General features: G+C 39.8%; 1 protein-coding gene across 6 annotated transcripts in view; it reads right to left on the bottom strand.

Moving 5' to 3' along the window:
• Nucleotides 1-2638: 2638 nt before the first annotated feature.
• MARCHF1 (membrane associated ring-CH-type finger 1) overlaps nucleotides 2639-20358 on the bottom strand; it is a 252774-nt gene continuing 235054 nt past the window's right edge. For 5 of the 6 annotated variants that reach the window (XM_037377493.1, XM_037377522.1, XM_037377513.1 and 2 more), the window contains 2 exons: nucleotides 10638-10785; nucleotides 2639-6749 (listed from right to left, as the gene is read on the bottom strand). In XM_037377493.1, the coding sequence (XP_037233390.1) occupies nucleotides 6451-6749; nucleotides 10638-10785 (447 nt within the window). In that variant the 3' untranslated portion in view covers nucleotides 2639-6450. The remainder of the gene's footprint in view (nucleotides 6750-10637; nucleotides 10786-20358) is intronic. The other variant, XM_037377506.1, reaches the window with a different exon arrangement.

The raw sequence follows: 20358 nt of genomic DNA, 5'->3' as shown, positions 1-20358 counted from the left end.
TCATTGGCTTGAGCCAATCATCTCAGCATGCTACAATGCATGCATCGTATTTCTAGCTTCTAGATCTTTTTCAAGAGTAAAAACTCATTATTAGTGACTTCCAGACTTAGTTCCTAAAAAGAAGTTTTACAAAGGTTAAGAAACTTTGTTAAGATGTGATTTATGCACTGCAATTTAAGCTGTTACCTTAAATACTGCAAGCAAGATCCTGTGCAGAGTTCCTAGAATATAACTACAAATAAGCTGATGGAGGAAGACTCTGTAGTGGCCCTGTAATCAAGTTCCCTAAGCCTTAACTGCTTGTGTTGTAAATACTGCCCAATTTTCTTGAAGAGTTTAATATGTAGTTACCCCTTACAGATGAAAAGTAAAGCTACTTATATTTTAAATTATGTTACTAAACCAAAATGGCAGCATTATCTAAAGAAATGTAGACAGGTGGCAGCATTTTACTAATGTCAGCTCATATTCAAGTCCACAGTTAGCCAAGACAGTACCATGCTGATTTGAAAATTTATGAAGTGACAGTGCTTGTTGCTAGGATGTGAACTGGCCAAAAATTCTAACCTGTATGTTTTTAATGAAATATTCTTCTTTTTCCCCAGGTCTCAAAATGTACTAGCAAACTAGATCTAAAGCGGCCCTTAATGAAGATTCACTAAAGCCTTTGCCTGAACTTTCTTCTAGACTGACTTGTTCTTCTCACTGCATCCTTCGGGGCTCCTGTGAGTAGCGGTCTCGCTTCTGATAGCCGTTAAAATTTTGTTGGTTGAGTTGTTGTTCTTTTCTGCAGTTAATATAACCCACCTAAATCTTGCTACTTTACTTTTGACTGCTATGCTGTTTGTGAACCATTATTAAATTTTGTAGAACACGTTGTTTATCATGTTCGCAGACATACACATATGACGAGCCATGCTTTGTTATAGCCTTATTTCTTCAAATTACAGATTACGCAAGGTCTAAAAGCTCTGTAACTGGTGGTTGTTTGTTTGGGTTTTTTTTCCCTTCAGAACTACCATTTATTGAAGTAGATGACCCTAAAGAAATAAGAAAAAGTTATCCTTTGTGTCATACAGGCTGGGCAGTTTCCCATGTGGCTTTCAAGAGAAGTTATCCATTGCTAAAATAAGACCTACTTTAGTTAATACACTTAAGTATTACTCTGACCTGTCCTCTTTGGTTTTCATTTGGAATACTGCTGATTATTGCGTTTTTCTATATATTACCTTTGAGCTGTTTAAAAAAACCCCAACATAACAGCTCTGTGATTCAGTTGGTATCTGTTGTAAGCATTTGCAAATAATAGAAGGGCAAGTTTGTCCCAGGGCCCATACTGTCCAGCAGCCTGGATTCATTCTGTTCTTAACCATGTTGCAAAATTTATCCAAGGTTATTTTCTGAGTTCCATATCACAGACAGTGGAAACGTAGTACACCATTCAAAGTACTTCTGGTGATTCTTGGTTAACTTCACTTACTAGATGAAGCTCGCACAGAACAGCCTCAATATTTTATTGGGGGTGTGTGTGAGTAAACGTCAAAGAACATGTTTCCTTGTTTATGTGTGTTTAACAGAGAGCAAACTGAACAAGAATGTTTTGTGTACTAGCAGTACCCTTCATCAAGAGGTTTGAACCCTTGTGTGCAAAGTAAAAAGGCATAGTGACCTGCACCTCTGTTCTCTTAATTCTAAAATCAAAGTTGGCTCTTATTTTTCCATATGCTAGTAAATGGAAAGGAATATATCTTTATTATTAGAATTTTTCTGGTTTTGCTCTTTCTTTTGTATTATATATATCTTGTAGGGATTTGTGAATCCATCTTTGATTTCCACGTTGAGCTAGTTATTATTCCAGCTAGAACTGTGATGTTTTGAAACTTAGCCCACTCTCTCCCCAGCTGACAATCTAGAAGAAATACAGATGGATACAACCCTCTTTAGAAGACTAAGTTTGGAGGCTGATAGGAATGCTGTGTATTTATCAAGATAGGGTACTTTTCTGGTTTTGTATGTGACAAAGTACAGAGAATCTTTTTATAATGCAAACGTAGTATTTCTTTTCATTAAATAAAGCATTTATCTTTAGGCGTTTTTGGAAAAGGAGAAAATCTTACCAAGTAAAATTCTAAAATACAAAAAAGGGAACATGGTTCATTCTGACAGTCTAAGGTGGGATTAGCTTTAAACCATTTAACTGTTTGTCCAACCCGTCTTTAAAACTTTCTAATGTTGGACTTGCCACAATCACATGTAACAAACAGTTCTTTCCAAGGCACTGCTCTCCTTAGGAAGTTTTCTTCCTCTTATCCTCCTGTGGCTGAAACCCAGTACTAGTTGTCCATTTTGCTATGGATGTAAACCCAGTTGCTTTCTCAGAATTCTTAATGGAGTTGAAGCCTGTGTTCCCAGTCTTCCTTTTTCCAAGTTAAACAGCCATAGCTCTTTTCAAGTGCTTTTGTACTGTCAGGTATTTTCCTGAGCATTTTGCCAAGGCATGGTACCCAAAACCAGCCATGCTGAGCTAGCAGGTTTAGCTGTGTATGTTCTTCACGTTTCTTGCAAGAGTGTAGTCTTGCCAATTCAGGTTCAGCATGTGATACTGTATATAACAAAGTGACAAATGTAGAATACTGTGGTAATTTGGGTCATTTGTTTAATACAAATACATTTTGTTCACAACAATAAGCAGATACATTACTTTTGTTTCCCTTACCTTCTGTCTTTCAGTACACATTCACCCACAAAACATACAATTTTTATTTTGCAAAAGAGAGGGAGTTAAACAAGTAGCACAAACTTATAGTTCCAAATATTATACACAGTAAGTTTTTTTTCATCGTAGAGTAATTTTTATTGTATTATTAGAAATTATAAATGGTTTGTTATGGTGATGGGGAATTACTACGTTTTCTACACAAAAAAATAAACACTGCCTTCAGACAGAGCAATGTGTGAATGGCACAGTTGGACTGTTTGGGAATAATCTTAATGCTGCTGATAGTTAGAAGTGGTACGTTTATGCCAGTTTGAAATAAACTCTGTAATGCTTGTAACTTGAAAAGAAATGTGCGTGTTCACAGATCAGGAGTATCTTGTTTAAAATTCCAGATCTGATCTGGCACCAGATTACTCCTACCTACCTTTATTCAAACTTCGCTTAAACAAGAATGCAGATTAACTCTTCTTGGTAATGGCAGCTCAGAGCAAGGTTCTGCCCTTGTGGGTTTAGCCAGGCTAAATTCCACCATCAGCATTATTTGCCTGAGGTGCACTGTGGCTACACGTACCGTTTGATAGAGATTTTTATTTGATATGTCATTTTCATTAAAAAGTCTTACAATGTATCCTAAAACTTCCCGTGTACTGTTTTTGCAGGAGAGAATCCTGTGGTTATTAAATTGATACAGAAAATCGTGCTTTGTGTGGGAATGAAAAAACACTGATTGATAAGCAGCTGTCTAGTGTCTGTATTCATGCACCTTCCTTACTCGTGCAGTCTGTACCCAAGGCATGGTGGTGTGAGTGGCTCCTTGCCCTCCCAAAGAGGTTGCACCCTGCTTCAGAAACGAATTCCTTCCAATCCTGCATGAAATCCCTGAAAGCTCTAGAATATCCAGTGCACCTAAGAAGAGAAAGGGAGGTACGGGCTAATGCTGCAAAAGGTTAGAGACTGCTTCAAGCCTGCTGCGATCTCTCGCTGCTGACTTGTCTCATGGTCTGTCTAAGCGGAGAGGGTCCCATTTTGCTCCCTTTCCCACTGACCAAATTTAATACTTCAAAGGGAGAGGAGGAATTTCAGCTGAAGTCTTTCTCCTTTCTTAAACTAACGGTAAGCTCAGCTGCACATGTAGTTGAGTACCAAAATAGTGTTTTGAAGTCGTTAATATAAAATTTTGCAAGTTCCGTTGCTGACTTTTCAGTGTATTTTTAAAAATGTACAGCAATCTGGTTGGATGCTACAAATCTGCTCTGAGAAGCCTCAGGTATGTTTTATGAGTTAAATTTTATACTTGTCCAAGAAAAAAAACAATGTGAATTAGTCTCCAGTAAACTGTGAAAATAGAGGATAAAATATTTTCAGTGGGGTGATGATGCTACAGCGGGTCAAAGAACAGGCTGGCTAAAGAAGCAGGGTTACTGCCACTTAGTAAGAAGCTTTGGGATTATTTCACAAAACTCTTAGTTATCTTCCAAAATAATGTTCCTTGTCAGTCAATTTTGCTATGATTATCAGTTTTTATTGTAAACATCATTCCAGACATTTAGATGCAGCTAGTAGTTTCAAGTGTCTTAACTTCCGATATCATGAGATTTACTTTTTAGCAAGTAGATTTAGACTTTTTGAAAACTACACTTTTGCAGAGTGTCTTAAACATGCCGTTACAAGGCATTCCTTAGTCCTGTCATCATTTTCTGAAGACCTGAAGTCTCCTCCACAATTAGAAAAATGATTTGGTTACTCTTGTATGTGATTTCAAATAAGAAGCTGCTATCACTTCAATTTGCAATTGTATAATTATTAGAAGGTTGTTTTATATGAAAAGTGCATGTCATTATGTGGAAAAAACCCACGTTAATCCAACTCACCTGGAGTAACTTTCAGCAAATATTAGTATGTATTTAGAGCCTGTTCAGTCACCAAGATGTGGTGTCCTGGCTAGACAGATGACAATTACTTTGTCACAGCCAAATTACTTGAGCAATTCCAATACAAAAGAATATAATGGTCTGATAAAAGACACATTTCTTGCCGAAACTACTACTTCCAGTATTCCCTGAGCCTTAAGCCAGTAAACACATTAATGAAGGAATGTCTAATATATAACCTCCAATACATCTTAGGCGCAGCACCCTGGATATTTGCAAGAATGGGATAACTCTGTTATTTAATTGTAGATATTGGAGCGTGTAAAGAGGAAATTTACCGTTAGAAACTGTAAGGCTTCTGTAGAAGGTCTAGTTCACTTGTAAATGTGGCAGAATTTCCCCTTTGAATGAACCTGTGCTCTGCTATCCTCTTTACTCTGGTTATTTGCTTATTTACGCTTCCTCCTTTACCTAAATACAGGATCAAAAAGCAACTTTCAACTTATTTTAAAAATATACGTTACGTTCAGGCTGCAGACTTGTCCAGGCCAGTATGTAAGTACTCCAGGTCAACACTCGCTGTTGTGTCCTGATGGTGAACATCACAAGTATGAGAAGTGAATCACAAAATTGGTTTCTATATAAAATTCACCCTGCTGGACACAGTGTTATATCCACATTCATTTATCTGTTGCACCCTTTAATGCTATTCACACTTCATTTTTATATGAGAATGCTCAAAACACGAAGTTAACAACTGAACTGTTGAATCTCTAACACCTCAAGTTTACCTGTACAGAGGGAAACCATTGTTTTATGTTTTCAGTCAGGAAGACAAAACCTAACTTTTCAGAACAAGGAGATAAAAACTAATTGTCTTCTAAGATATGTAGGTATATTCTCTTAGGTCTACCTTTCTGCATCATGAATCTTATTAAACCCAACATGGCTTCCATCTTCCCTATATGCCATCCTTTTTCAGACTTTTGATAATACGCAGCTTGCTTTTGTATGATTCTGCAGCAAACTGCATTTTTTCACTTACAGTCCTGCCTCAAAACTTTGTGTATCCAATTTCTAATTCACTCTTACAAAGTAAAATAAACAGCTGAGCTGCTCTTCTAAATACGTATCTAAACGTTCTTTCCTTCCTGTACTTTGCTGACAGCTATGCTTAAAAAACATACCTGTAGCTTATGGAGACATGAGTTTATACTGGTTGAAATTGCTTACTTTTAAAAAATTCAGGCATATTTAAAAACAATGCTACCCTTTAAATGTTTCAAATATCCTTAGTTGCCACAGCTGCCCAAACGTTCAGGCTCCACTGCAGTCACATGAACATGTGTTACTGCACAAGGCTTAGAGAGTGAGTGCTGCGATACAGCTCTTGTTAACTTGATTCAGTTAATGCATATAACTGGTACCTTTTCGAAGAGTATCTTTAAGAAGATAAATAGCAAGTAAAAGTTTTAGTAGTAAACAGATGAAAGGTTTTGTTTGCTGTAAACAAAATGATTATATCAGGTCTGTTTCTATTTTCCCAGCCATCCAATTAAAAAAAAAAGTAATCACATTGGTTTGGCATTGTCTGTTAAACCTGTTCTCTATTGCACTTTCTACACTTCCACTTTCACTACACTTGCTGACTAGTTGAGAAGCTACTTCACAAACGTCACATTCCATACAGTAACAAGTTGCTTTGCTGCATCCATTTTCCTTGTAGAGTGTTGGTTTTTGTGTGGTTTTTTTGTTTGTTATCTTAACTGAAAAATTGCACAGTCATTTCTGCTCTCTTTTAGCATTTGTAGTGTAGAAAACACTACGCCTTATTCTGCAAGGAAGAAACAACGCTGTCTGTCAAACGGGCATAACCTCAGATGTTTCTTCAGCTGCCGGCTGAGAGTTTGTACCTGTCTGTGCTACTCGCACCACCACTGCATCCTTGACGTCTGAGGTCTGAGTGCAGGAAGAGTTCTTCTCTTCTAGTTTTTTGGCGGTGTCTGGGCAGTTCTGAACAAAGATCACTCTGTTGTAGGCTTTCAACCTGCGCCACAGCTGAACATAAACCTTACACTGCACATACATGAAGACCAGGCCCCCTGTGAATCCAATGGCCACCACAACAAGTTTTGTCCAAAATGGCCATTCAAGGACACCTTTGAAATGAAACATTGATATTTATTACCATTGTTATACATCGAATATCGAGTACTGAGCTTCTGTAAAATATTTCGATAAGAAGCCACTTGCTAAGAGTCCCCAGGTATGTACATGCTGTGGGGGCAGTTGTGGCTCAGAGGAAACAGTAGCAGTTTGCAGTACCATAGGCCAGCCAAGAAACCACAGCTGCCTCCCACTGTTAAATGAGTTCACAATTTGGTCAAGTAAGACAGGCAGGGCCACTCTCACAAAGGAAGCATAACGCTTGATACAGTCAAACCCAACACATTTTACTGATGTTAAATAATATCCCCATATTCAGTAGCTTGCAAAAATATAAGTACCAAAATCAAGGTAACTGGATAACTTGGATTATGCACATCTTCAACAACAACTGATTTTTTTTAAATTGTGCTACAAGCCCAACACTGTCTAGAGTACCTGGAACACCAGCACTGACAATACTATTACCTGGTCCTAGCTTCATCCTGAAGCCAGGGTATAGTAAAAAAAGCTGGTGGAAAGGACTCTTATCTCTTCCATCACCTGCCTTCATTGGCCACTTTTTTCCTGCTGTCTGTGCAACCCCCCCGAACACACCTATATAAAAAACCAGAACTTACATTCCTGTGTACTAAAAAAGTTAACTTTACAGGTTTTGGGGTATATTCTTAACTCTTCTTATTGCATTGATCAATCACATTGATATTTACAGAAAAACGCATGACTGCTAACACAAAAAAGCTAGAAATGAGAGCATTTGAACTGGATTATGGTATGAATAATGTTAAAATTATTTGCTTTGGCCTAGAAGTTGTATTAAGATTTTAACAGAATAAAGTGATGTTGTATTAAGAACAGCCTTCTCATTAATTCATACCATTGCATCTACTTTTTTCAACTGTTTGGTAACCCAACATAAAGGAACAGCCATCTGCCTTCCCGTTACACATTGACTCACCGCATTTAAAGAGTAAATGCTATACACAAGAGTCAGACCTCTGTATCAGTGCTTAAGCTGTCGCTCTGAACAATCTAAACAGGTTTGTTTGCCCTATGTGGAAGCTCTTTGAAAAACTTTTTGCTCACGCAGGAAAGCAACCTGTGTTCCTTTGGGACTGGGCAGAAGAGCTCCAGTAGAGGAGCTGGTCCCGACTCACACCTGGTATCTGCGCTCCTCAGAAGCAAGCCTGTCCTTTTAGCCAGCTGTGTGAGCCATGAATCCAAGTATCCCCTTTACTGTTAAACACATAGTAACTGGGCTTTTAATTTAGTAAACAAATAGAGACCAAAAGGAAGCATATTAAGTATTGCAAAAGCATGCAAAATGTTTAAAGTAGCTGTAGTTTTCCCTGTTGAGGTAACTTTAGTAGTACTTAGAAATGGTAACAATGTATGCAGTGATGTTGCTAGCCAGTTTTTGGTTTGTTTTTTTTTAATTTGCAGCAAAATGAAAGCATGCAAAGACCATGTAAATAATTTTGCTTCTCCCTAATCACTATTACTCTGGTTAGTTGAACTTGCCAGGGACAAATCCTTTTATATTAGTTAAATTTGTTCATAAAACATTTGTCATGCCTTTCTCAAATCCCCTGTATCTGGGACAAGAAGAAGTAACAAAGAATACTTTGCTAAGGTGTGTTAAAGAGTGATGTGTTTCCCCAATCCCCCCACCCCTTTAGTAACTACTTTTAAATATCACTGTCTCTTTCTTGCTCTTGATTATGAAAACAGTATGGTTTGCATCCGAGTCCCATGAGTGGGGCAGTGACACTTGGGATCAGTAAGTCACAGCTGGAGCGTGGAGCCAGCAGAAAGAGGCTATCAGCTTTCCTTCAGACTTTCTTCAATCTCTTACCAGTAAACATGTGCTGCTGCTAACTCTGTGGTAATACAGGAAACATCATGTTTTGCTCAACTGGTGCAGCCCAGTGAATTTTGTATCTTTCAGTATATTCCAGCTTTGCCGTATTTTCACCGACTCGGGCTTTGTTAGGAGAGACAAAGCTCTGCTAAGCCTAGACCTGTTTCTTCAAGCAGAGCCAGTTTATGTGAAACTTGATTCCCTACCATTGGTGCCATATACATTCTAGAATACTTTTAAATATATTTTAAATTGTCTTTTATATAGACCAGTGACAAGTTTACCAATTAAGAGGCCTACACTTTTAGTTATATGCCTCATATGCTTCTGTAAGGAGAGGAAAAAAAATTCCCTTAAAATATTTTGAGGTACATTTAAAAAAGGGATTTTTGAACTTACACAATATTAGCAAACAGTACTAGTATCATTCAAGGCTTTCACTTTTTGTCCTCCTCAAAATGTGCTTATAAAGTGGTTTTCCTCCAGCGTTCACTTTTCTTTTTTCCAGTATTTCTCATTTAGTCAGAGATAATGGAGAGAAAAGCAAACTACATGTATGTCTCTTCCCCACCACCCCCAAATACATGTTTGATTTTGTAAAAGCACCCTCAACAAGCAAATTTTGGGGCAAAAGAGTTCTCTTCACAAACACGTATGTTGTAAGTAGCTCCAAGGCATTTCTCTGTCCATTTTTAAATGTGGAGAATCATCTGTTACACTTGGCAAACACTGAATTCTATACAAATTGTAAATACTTTTTTAGCTCACCAGGATTAGTTAATGTGATTCTTATGCATTCTATATAAACAACAAAAATTCATTTTAGCTGTTCTGTTGTGTAAGTTCAGCCAATCCACAGAAATACCTTTTCCCTTTTTAATGAGCAGGGTGATGTAGTTGCATTCATAAATAGAAGTTCAAAGCCATTCCTAGTCCTGTCCTCAGGGCCAGTTTTTGTGAGATGAAAAAGAGGGTTGCCCTTTTCGAAAGAATGCAAAACAAGACTGCGGTAGACATCTGTCTGTGACTTACTGAGAATTGTTACGTATTTTCCTCATAGGCAAGAAAGGGAAGCATCAGGAGTATCATCAAATACTTACCTAACTAGCAAAGCACCAGGCTCCACCTGTTTTGTTTTCTGTTAACTTCAGCGTACAGCACAAAGCTAGAGACCTTTGTGCCTCTGCTGTGCTTCAAGTCAACTCGGAGCAAAGTGGAAAAGCTTTTAATCCTCTTCATCGTCACGATTGTATTTAAAGACTAAATTTAAGACCGAACAGACTTAGATTTGAAATGGAAAACAGTACTTCAGTTTGGAATGTAGTTTCCAGATGTGGCAAGTATTGTCCAAAAAGAAACCTGCTTATGTTAAACATGCGTTTTGTAACACGTGTCCAGTTGGGTTTTCAGGATCTCCACAGATGGAGACTCCATGACCTCTCTGTTCCAGTGTTTGACCACCCTCACAAAAATCACAGCTGGAACATGGACCTTCACAGTGAAATTCTGTTTGAAAGGATGCAGGAATGGCTTTCCAGGCTGCTTAAGTGCCACATGAAGGACTAACACTGGAACGTGGTCCCTTGGAAGTTCATATTGGGAAGCTTTTTGAGGAAAGTGCTTTTACATGACATTGAGGTTCAAGTGGATAATATATATAAATCTGCTCTTTTATGACCTGAACTTGTACTGAGCTGTTTGAACTTGACCCATCTTTTTGTCTGAGCTTTAGAAATATCTAGGTAATGGGAGATTAACCTAGGAATAAGCAGCAGGCTAGTTAAGCTGTTGTAATGATTACACTAAGTAGAGGTGTCACTGCAGGGGCGTAACATAAGCTTTTATCGCTGCTGCATTCATTACTTTTACATTAAAGCATGTGATGTGGCCATGTGTCAGTGACCTGGTACTGAAGAGCAGTAACGTGGCTGTTACTATGAACAGTAAAATGTTACATAGCTGCCTTTCAAAGCCATCCATTGCATTATCAACAAGACTGAAGAATGTAAAAGATACTTACCGTTATCATTACCTTGTTTAATTTCCTCAGCGGTTCTATCAATTAAAACATACAATGACCAAACAACACAGGTAATTGCAATTATGTGGAATGTGACTGAACAAACTATTTTCCTCCTCTCGCTTGTTGTCATCTGTAGTTTCTCCCACTGTAATAACAATAACAACAACAACAACAACAACAATAATAATAAGTAATTTTTGAAAAAGAATTTTAAAAATACTGGAAAATTTTGCAGTAAAACTGATTAGACCATTATGGATCTTTCTACCAAAACCCCAAGCAGTAATAAAATAAATCCTTTCATTTTTACAACACACATTACAGTAGTATGTGCATTGTCACTGTAAAATTCTAACGCTCTCGTTTTCACAGATTCAGAGGAATGAGGAGTTCTGTTCTGTTTCTTTCTGCTTGTGAATGACATCTAAAGTAATTCCGTTGCACTGCAGCTGTAATATATTAATAGGCAGGTAAAAAGCTGAGTATTTATTGTAACTTTACCTGATGGACACTTCTGGTGATGAAAGAAAAAACCCAGATGCTAGCTTGTAATACTTAAACTATTCTCTGCTATTCTCAGCTGCTTAAAATTAGAGGAACGCAGCTGTAGAACAGTCTTCCTGTAAACAAAGGCATCAGAAATGCAACTGCATTGAGGATTAAATTCAATAAACTTGAAAATATGATTACGTGGAAATGATTGTAATGTGATAGCAGTTAGATAGCCTCAGCAATTCAGGAAGGATCTGCCAGGCACAGCTTTGCGAATTGTGGTACTAAATCCATCATATGTTTGTGAGTTACAGCACTAAGTCCTACCTTAAGGCTATATTAAGATGAAATAGGCTATTCTTTGCGTTCAAACAATGCGACTCTCAAGGCGATTTTTTTTTAATCTCGCTTCTGAAGACATTTTTTTCAGCATTTCTTGAAAATAAAACCCTTCCCTGCTAAAATGCTTGCCTTTGGAAACAGATGAAAGCATACGACATTTAAGAGCAAAATGCCTCAATTCCGATGAAGCTCCCGAAGCCCATCGCCAGCATCTGTGGAACGGAACAAGTGCGAACCACAAGCCAGGCTGGGAGGTGCACGATGGAACTGTGCTCTAGCACCCACGCCAAGCTGGGACCAGAGCACGGGCACAGCTTGGACTGGGGCACGGGCACAACTGGGACCAGGGCACAGCAATAAAATGTCATTACGAGGGCTAACTCAGAAATGCATCTTCCTGCCCCCAGCTTTAGAGCAATACACGGTGGGCCAAACAAATTTCAGTCTTTCAAAGCAGTTAAAACTTGCAAGTATCAGAGCTGTTGCCTCAAAACACAATCTCTGTAGCATTTTCTAGTCCTTGCCAAAATTTTACAAACACAAAGCTTAAATAACTGTTCAAAAGAACTGAAATATTTCCTGAGTAATTACAAGGAGACAGAGCTAGCAGTTTATTTACCAGCTGATGCCTTGTTGCAGTTTCTGATACATCTGCTTAGGAGTGAAAACTAAGCTTGCTGGGTTTTGTATGGTAGTCTGGAAAAATGGGAGGCATTATAAACAAAAAGTAATAAAACACCAGAACATTATATTAATTGTAGTTCACATAGGTAGTATTCAGTGGTCAGACCAGACTGTGGCGTTATCATCACAAGTCTTACAATACCGTTAGGGTCACTAGGTTACACAGCATTTGACCTGGAGACCTACGTCCTTTTTGCAGTGAAAATTCAATTCAAGCCTTGCAGCAGGCTTGCTTTCCAGAGAAAAAGTTTTCTTTGTCCAGATGGAAAAAAGGATTTTACCTTAACCCTTCACTCACCTGTGAATGCTTTGTGAGAGATCAACATTGAATGAAAAGAAGAATGAATTGTGTTAAATAGAAATTCTCTGACATCTCAACTCTGACGCTATACTTTTTGGTCTGTTGGAGAGAAGATTCTGTGCTAAATTTTCATTGTCGTGTAGTCTCATTATAGCCATTTTACTCTCTGTAACATACACAAAAGCCTTAGCGTGTTGATCTGAACGCCCAGTCAAATAAAGCTTTTTCATACGGAATTCTAAAGTCAAAGAAAAATGCTGGTTACTCTAAATGTGAACATTTTGTAGGTGGAAAAGAAGACAAAACCAACACCCAGGATAGTAAAAGGAACAAGCTCACAAACTTCAGCTGAGATTTACATGAAAGGTATGAGGAGAGGGAGCTAGCAGAAATGAGCTAAAGCAGGCCTTTTTTTGCTAACATCCCATGATCAAATCCAGCCAGAAAGCAAGCCAAGGCTCTGCTCCCTCCCTCTGGCGCCGCTTCTCCCCCAGGACAGCATGCCTGTGTCCCCCCTACCCACAGGCACGTCACCACCCCAGGATTAAGCTGGCTGGCAGGAGATGGGGAGAGGCCACCAGGGCGTGGGTGGCTGCGGAGCTGGAGGATGGTGCAGAGCACCTGGTACTGCCCGCTGGGATACAAGAAAGGAGCAAGGAGCGACAGACAGGCGCAGGGGGGTCAGGGGACTCAGGAGCACTCACAGCTCTTGGCGTCTCCCAAACTGTGCTGCTGTTCTGCCTGGCTGAGCTGCAGGGCCTGCTCCCCTCTCCGCTCAGGTCCCCGTGGGCTGAGCTCAGAAGGGGGATCCAGTTAAACGTGCTCTGCTCCTGGTGATCCCTGTGGAAGCTGAGGTAATTTCCCCATCCTACTCATGTATTTTAGCTCGGGTGAGCAGAGGGTACTATGTGACTACTGTCACACTACTAGATGAGTGATGTTAGTAGATAGGCCAGCAGTTTAAGTTGCCCTGGAGCAGGAAAGTGCAATTCACTATTTTAGGATTTTTGCAATATGCTTAAATCAAAAGTTTAACCGTTAATGCTAGCACAGACTTGCTTGAATAAAAGCACAGTTACGTGATATAAAAATTGTTTGAAACTCTATAGCAAAGGCTACGAGACAACAATATACTGAGCAGCGAAAGCATCAACCCCTTTTACTTGCGCTTTACATTCCAGGGCTTGATACGGCCTGACGCTGGGTGGGCAGTGCTTGGCAGGCGCTACGTGATGCGCTACAGATGCCACACAGCACATTAATGCCGCCTTAACCCCCGACAGGGTCACCCCTGCTGTGTTTTGAAGCTTCTGCAGTTCTCATGGCTTTCTACATTCATGATCGCAAGATAAAATAAATTGCATAATATTTTATTATTTTCATCAGTGATCTAAAAAACGTACAGCCATCAGGTTGATGACACTGTGACATACCATGGGTAGAATATCAGATGCTAACAAGAACAGAAAAATAACACAGAAGTAAGTGCCCAGATGCAATTTTCCTTGGAGACTGACATGTCAATTCTAAGGTGCTATAGGGACTGGAAGGAGAGAAAGAAATGGAAGACTAACAGGCAGAGGAGACATTTATAATGACTTGCAAATGACTGATAGACAAACACACTAGTTTTTTCCCAGGCTTCTCCGAAGCACCCCTTCACTGTTGTACATCCCACTGTCACCACTCACAGATTCCTTAATCCTGGCAGCAATACACACACAGACTGGAAATCATCACAGGCGCAGATGGCTTAATGTCCTGCAATCGCCTGAGCATCCTTGTGCGCCACGGAGCAGGTGTGCTCGAGCACTCCCCAACACCTAACAACCACAACGCCTTTTACCCGGTCACCGAACAACTGCACGATGCAACAGTGCGTATTCCAAGAAGAAAGCCTGAAATACCCGCAGCCCCCTTTTTATTTTACTCTGAGTAAGGTGTCTGAGCGTCGCACTTGCACTGCGCTCTGCAAACCACTGGAGGGTGGTGGGAGACTGCCTACCTGCTTCAGGGTGTACCAAGAAGCCGGAATGAACTGTCAAAGGGAAGATGCTGGATTGTAAATAGGATCAGAACCACCCCCCCCAACCCAGCTCCTACTTACAGCTACTTCTGGAACCCGAGGTGTGCTGAGCCCGTCCCGCTGGGCTGTGCTGGGCTGTGCTGCAGGGAGCAGTGTGCCAGCCGTCACCGCTGGCCAAACTGCCCTCTCCTAGGGTCCCACCGCCTGTTCTGGGTTTGTTTCTTGGAGAAACTTGCTCTGAAACTCAAAGGGAACAGCTACTGATTTCATAACCCGCTGCCGCAATTACAAAACGCAGTCATGAGTCTTCTGGGGAAAGAAAAAGAATTTAAAAACGGGAAAAAAAATGAATAGCCTACTCGCAGGGAACATCTAAATAATATGTTCCCAACCACTTCCCTTTACCGTAACACAGTCTGAGAAAATCCCCGGTACTTATTTAAAGGACCAAAGTTTGCCTCCTGCATGTCACTTCTAATAAAAGCTTGGTTAATCAATATGCAACAAATAAATATGGATATTTTTAATATCCTCTGAAACAGGTTGTCTGTGGATGTGGGGAAGAAATCCCAGTACAGCCTCTCTTCTTAACAGAAGTAAATCTGCAGTTTTAATTCTGTCCTGTACGTTAAGCTTTCTGCGAAGTGGTTTCATAATGGCCCAACGCAGAACCCAAAGTTCTCACTGCTCACACAGAAGCCATGACCACACCACGTAACGGCCCTTTGCAAGCTTTGCTGCTTACGCTCCTTTTCCCCACCTTCAGGCTGCAGATCTACTGCCCGCCTGCTGCCACCCACCATTCTGTGTAAGCATGTCACCTCCTGCTAACGGTCATCTTCTGTCACGCTGGCCACGGGATTTTGTCTACACAGATTTCCTGCAGCAACTCCCCATCTCTGCAGGTTTGCAGATTCACTTCTTCACAACCGAAGGTCTCTGTCCTGCAGGGGCTCATCACTGAGGATGCCAAATCGAAGGGGGAGCTAACGGGTTACTTTGCAACATGCTATGAATGCTTGGACTTCTAACTCCTGGGTATTTTCAGGAACACTATTTTTAAAAATTTCACATAGGGAGGCCTGACAGGGTATCAGGTATGGGCATAACGTTGCTGACGTTAAATATTTCCCCCGTTCTGATGTTTTTCGCCCTATCCATCATTTAGCAAAAAAATGACCACAAATGTAATGTAAACAACACCCACAGCCGGGACTCTGCTCTCACCTACAGCTAAAGTCATCATGCAATGTTTTCCAAATTCTTTCTACAATCTAAAGAAGGCTTTGAGACAACCTCTACCTGGAAATCATCATGCTTGCAAAATGAAGGCTAAAATTATTTACTAGGGGCTGTTGTAGAAACCACACTCTGCACACAGACTAGGGATACACAGAAAAACATCTTTCTGATCTCAAACCAGGCTTGCAAGATCTAGCCAACACTTTTGAAAAACACTCTTAAGAACTGTAGCAGTGCGTGAAGAAGTGAGCCGAAAGTGAAGATGTGCCAGTAATCTGAGCATGTAGCTCAGAGTTATTTATTTTCTGTGGGTTAGGGAGGGTTTTCTGGCCACTTCTTGCAGTACTAATTGGCTCAGGCTCCACAGCAGACAGTTCACTACTATCAACCTACCAGCAGGAGGAAAGCAGCTGCAACAGGAGCCTGCAGGAATGGAATTTGTGCAGTGGATGGAAGAGGAAGAAATAATAGTAATAAAGGACAACAGGGTTCCACACGTCAGGAGAATAAAATAGCCTCCCGCAGATTTGAAGTGTGGATGAGAGATGAGACTTCAAACCTTGTAATTTGAATAAAAGCATTTTGGGCCACTCTGAGCCATCCAGACAACACGTGGTTTGGGCCACTCTGTGCCATCCAAACAACACGTGGTTACAGCTGTGCCTGAGCGCCTGCCCCTCGGCGCAGGACAAGGCGTGCCTCATGCATCCTGCGCCAAGGCGAGGGGTGCCCCTCACACCATCCAGCAGAACGTGGCAGGGCTGAAAAAAGGAGGGTTTGGGCCATGGGAACACCTCCTCCATGTTGTTTTCCCCAAATACATATAGAAGATATTCAGAGAGGAAGAACTGGGGAGGTTTACAGAAAACACAGAAAATGTATTTGTCATTGGCTTTTGTCATAAGATACGACCCAGAGAAGAAACTCTTGTAAGGATGAAGAACAGAAGACCAGACTCTGCTACGTCAGCCACTGAACACAAAAATGAAATAAATGTTAAAAATCCCATGTCATATGGTACATCATACAACTGTATCAATCCACAAACCTTACCTTGATCTAGTTATCTCAATTAGATGAGCTGGTACAACTTAAAACACCTATTGAAAGTTTAAAACTGAACCAGGAATATGTGCATTTCTAAAGACAAACACACTTTAGTTCACTTTTATGTGGGATATGCATGCCTAGAGTAATAAAAGAACTACACAATGAAAAGATCTTTAACACCTTAAGATTAATGTTTGCAAAGAACTAATAATTCAGTTTTATCAAAATCAAGACAGTGCTATATTTCTTTTTTAAGTGACAGTTAAAAGAGCTGGACTTGAGTGATATAATCAGTGGCACGCTTCACAAACTTATGCGATTTTTAGCTGTGTATGTCATCAATTAGCAGACCCTTAAAACGTGTAATATAGGGGTATTAAGTAATTTGAGAAGATAATTTCTAAAATGAAGTAGCTGTTTTTGCAATCTGGAAGTACTATTGAGAATACTTGTCATTTACCAACTAGAAGAACTTCAGTACCTGCATCCTAATCATCCCAGCACAGACTAAACAAAAAAATTGCTATGCTTTGGAAAGACAGGAATAGCCAGGCTTCATGTCCCTCTCATCCAGCACTCTGTCTCAGACAGAGGCCAACACCAGATGCTTCAGAGAAACCTGAAAGAAATCCCACAGCAAGTAATTATAGCGTAATCTCTCCATATTGGGAGCTTCTTCCTAGCTCCCATCTGCTAGAAAATATTTTACATCAATATATGGAATGCAAAAGTACTCTACAAAGTATTTACTTTGCAAACATCCTCTTTGAATGCTGAAACAACATTAACCAATTATTTGTTCAACAGGTCTACACGATCAGCCTTCGGTACTATCATGAACTTCTCTTTTACAACTGCTGTTTCTTTACTTGCCTTGTAAGACATTGTATTTAAGAAAAGGATCATTATCTCCTAGCACAGTACACTTCAGTTACCTTATCTAAAAAGATAATCCTGACAGATGAACCGCAGGTGAAATATTAAACCGCTGGTGAGGAGTGAGCCATCACCATAATGCAAAACTAGGGGGAACATTTGGTCCCAAGAACAAGAGGCACACATCTAGAACTCTAGAAAAGGTTTGCTTTAGGTGCCTGGACATATGCCTTTATTACCTAACAATCAAGAAACAAGCCACATGTGGGCAACCCATAAAGAAGTAAGGAAAAAAAGGGGTAGAATCTATGTCTCCACTAACTTTTACCACAGGCAATAACAGAAGCAGATGCTACCATTATCTGCTCTCTCTACAGTATTTCTACAATCATTCTATGTATCAAAATTATACAGTTTGTGTGTCACTTCTAGTCTCCTGCCTCTGCCTACTCTGTCTTTTCTAAAGAGCAGCACACCTAACCGAAGGCATGAAATTTTCCTCCAGTCACTAAGTAGCAAATGCCTTTAAATCACAGTCAGTCCAGCTCTCAAACAATAACTTAGATACATTTAAAAAACATTAAAATTAAAGTCAGTCAACCAAACTACCATACCACAAAGCACAGATCATAATTTTGCTGCAAGGCCAGCTAAGCTGAGATTTCATTTTCCAGCCGAAGGAGGTGGGGGTTCTGCAATTTGCAGTATGTACTCCATGGGCAACAGAGGAGCAACCACGACACGTGCTTGGTGCTGGATTTGAGATGGATCGTGCTGGGGTCAGAGCAACCATTCATCCTTCCTCCACTACAGCAGCCATAGCAAACCATCTCCCTACAATCTGCGCCAGAGTCACATGGGCTCCCTTTGCACATCCGAGTGCATTTTGGTCTCAGCGTGATGGGTGTGGACAGAAGGCTGGGATAGCATGGTAGAAATAGGAAAAGAAGAGCAATTAGAGAGAAAGGTGGATATAGCAACATGCTGGAGATCAACAACCCATTACATAGTCTTGTATGTCTCTCCATTTTCTTTTGTCCTGTCCAATTAAATTGAAATTTCTCTGAAGGACTGTTCCCTTAGAACATGTCATCTATGACATGGTTATAGTACACGATCAGTTTTGTTAAGAGTCTTTACTTGAATCACTTTCTCTTTAGTATTCATCACACTGCTTAATTTCCTGGATATCAAATCCTCTAGCCTGCTGAGAAGTATCCTGAAGCATGCATTCTGAAATTAGAGATGATGAAACAAAACTGGTGACACCTGAAAAGCTAAATCAACAAATATACTTTCTGTTTATTTAGCTGTAATTACAAATGATGTACAGTGTCTTCTCCAGGAGTTACAACAGAATATTAGTTACTCGACCTTCCACCTAGAAAATAATTTTCACCTCTTTGCCTTCTCTTAGACCAGTGCAAGCATGAGCATTCTTATTACTGCCTCGTACTAAATGCACTTGGGTCTTTTTTGTTTGCTGATCACATCCTTGATTCTCCCATTTGACACATTAGTAATTTAAACACTCTTTACAATATGCAAAATTCTTTAAAGTTCTAATTTGTATCTTACAGAATAAAAACCTAAAGCCATTTACCTGAAGAACTTGTACAATCTGGCCTACAGAACCGTGCACTACATTGCTACAGCCCAAGGCCCTTCAGCATCACATCAAGAGGAATGGAGAGAAGTATAGCAGCAAGTGGAGGGAGGAAAGGTACAACGGTACCTTTGCATGCTGAGGAGTCCTGTGAGAAGAGCAGTACAGTCGACTGGAAAGGGAAGGCAGCCACATCTGAAAGTCACTGAGTGGAGAGCAGCCATTTGGTAGCGTTGGGTGAACCTCAAGAACATCTTGCATGTCTTTTCATCTCATTTTCTATCCTTCACTTTGATAGATCAAAGATGCTCTTGCTAATTCTCACACACCCTGCCCTCCATCACCCACTAAATCAATAGTGAAAGTGAACCTGAACACTAATTCTTTTCCTATGGTCATTATTTTCTTCCTGAAGTTGTGAGAGCAACTGACCTATGTTGTATGGGAAATGTAATTCAGCTTCTGAGCTTCCCTTGACCAAATCTGTCTGAATCATTACAGAGATGAGCTTGGTTCAAACGTCCTTGTAAACCAAAAACCTTTTAAATACATTGTTGTTGAAACATATCTGGATGTATCTTATTTTTGCAACTATGTATATATAGTATATGTGCATATGTCTGAATCACCACCTAACAAAAATTAAAAAAAGGCGCTGATGTGCTTTCTTATCTATAAATACGACTTTAGCAAGAATACCAATTTCCCAATGAATAGGTACAGCTACCTTTTCCGTCTTTTAATTTTCCTACAAGAGAGACTCTTTTGATCCTATTAAATAAAAATGAAATAGAGGAAATTTGTGCTGAGGAAAGGCTACAGTAATTAACACAAAACTACAGCCTAGTGTTCTGTCTAAGTGCTGAGGGAAGCTATTCATTGTGAAGGACCTCCAACAAATGCCATACATTCCAATTTTGCCACATATAAATTGGAGCAGATGAATAAAGATCTGCATAATTCCTGGAGGAAAAGCTTCTCTTTTTTTCCCCTCAAGTAAATTTAATAAAATTATACAGGAATAAAATTAAATTAACACTAAAAATTATAAAATATACTGACTAAATTGATAATTATCCTATTTGATCATAAATCAGAT

Source organism: Falco rusticolus, chromosome 1 (genome assembly GCF_015220075.1).
Source record: "Falco rusticolus isolate bFalRus1 chromosome 1, bFalRus1.pri, whole genome shotgun sequence".
Lineage (NCBI taxonomy): Eukaryota > Metazoa > Chordata > Aves > Falconiformes > Falconidae > Falco > Falco rusticolus.
The sequence above is the reverse complement of the archived record's forward strand: the minus strand, read 5'-3'. Positions and strand labels throughout refer to the sequence as shown.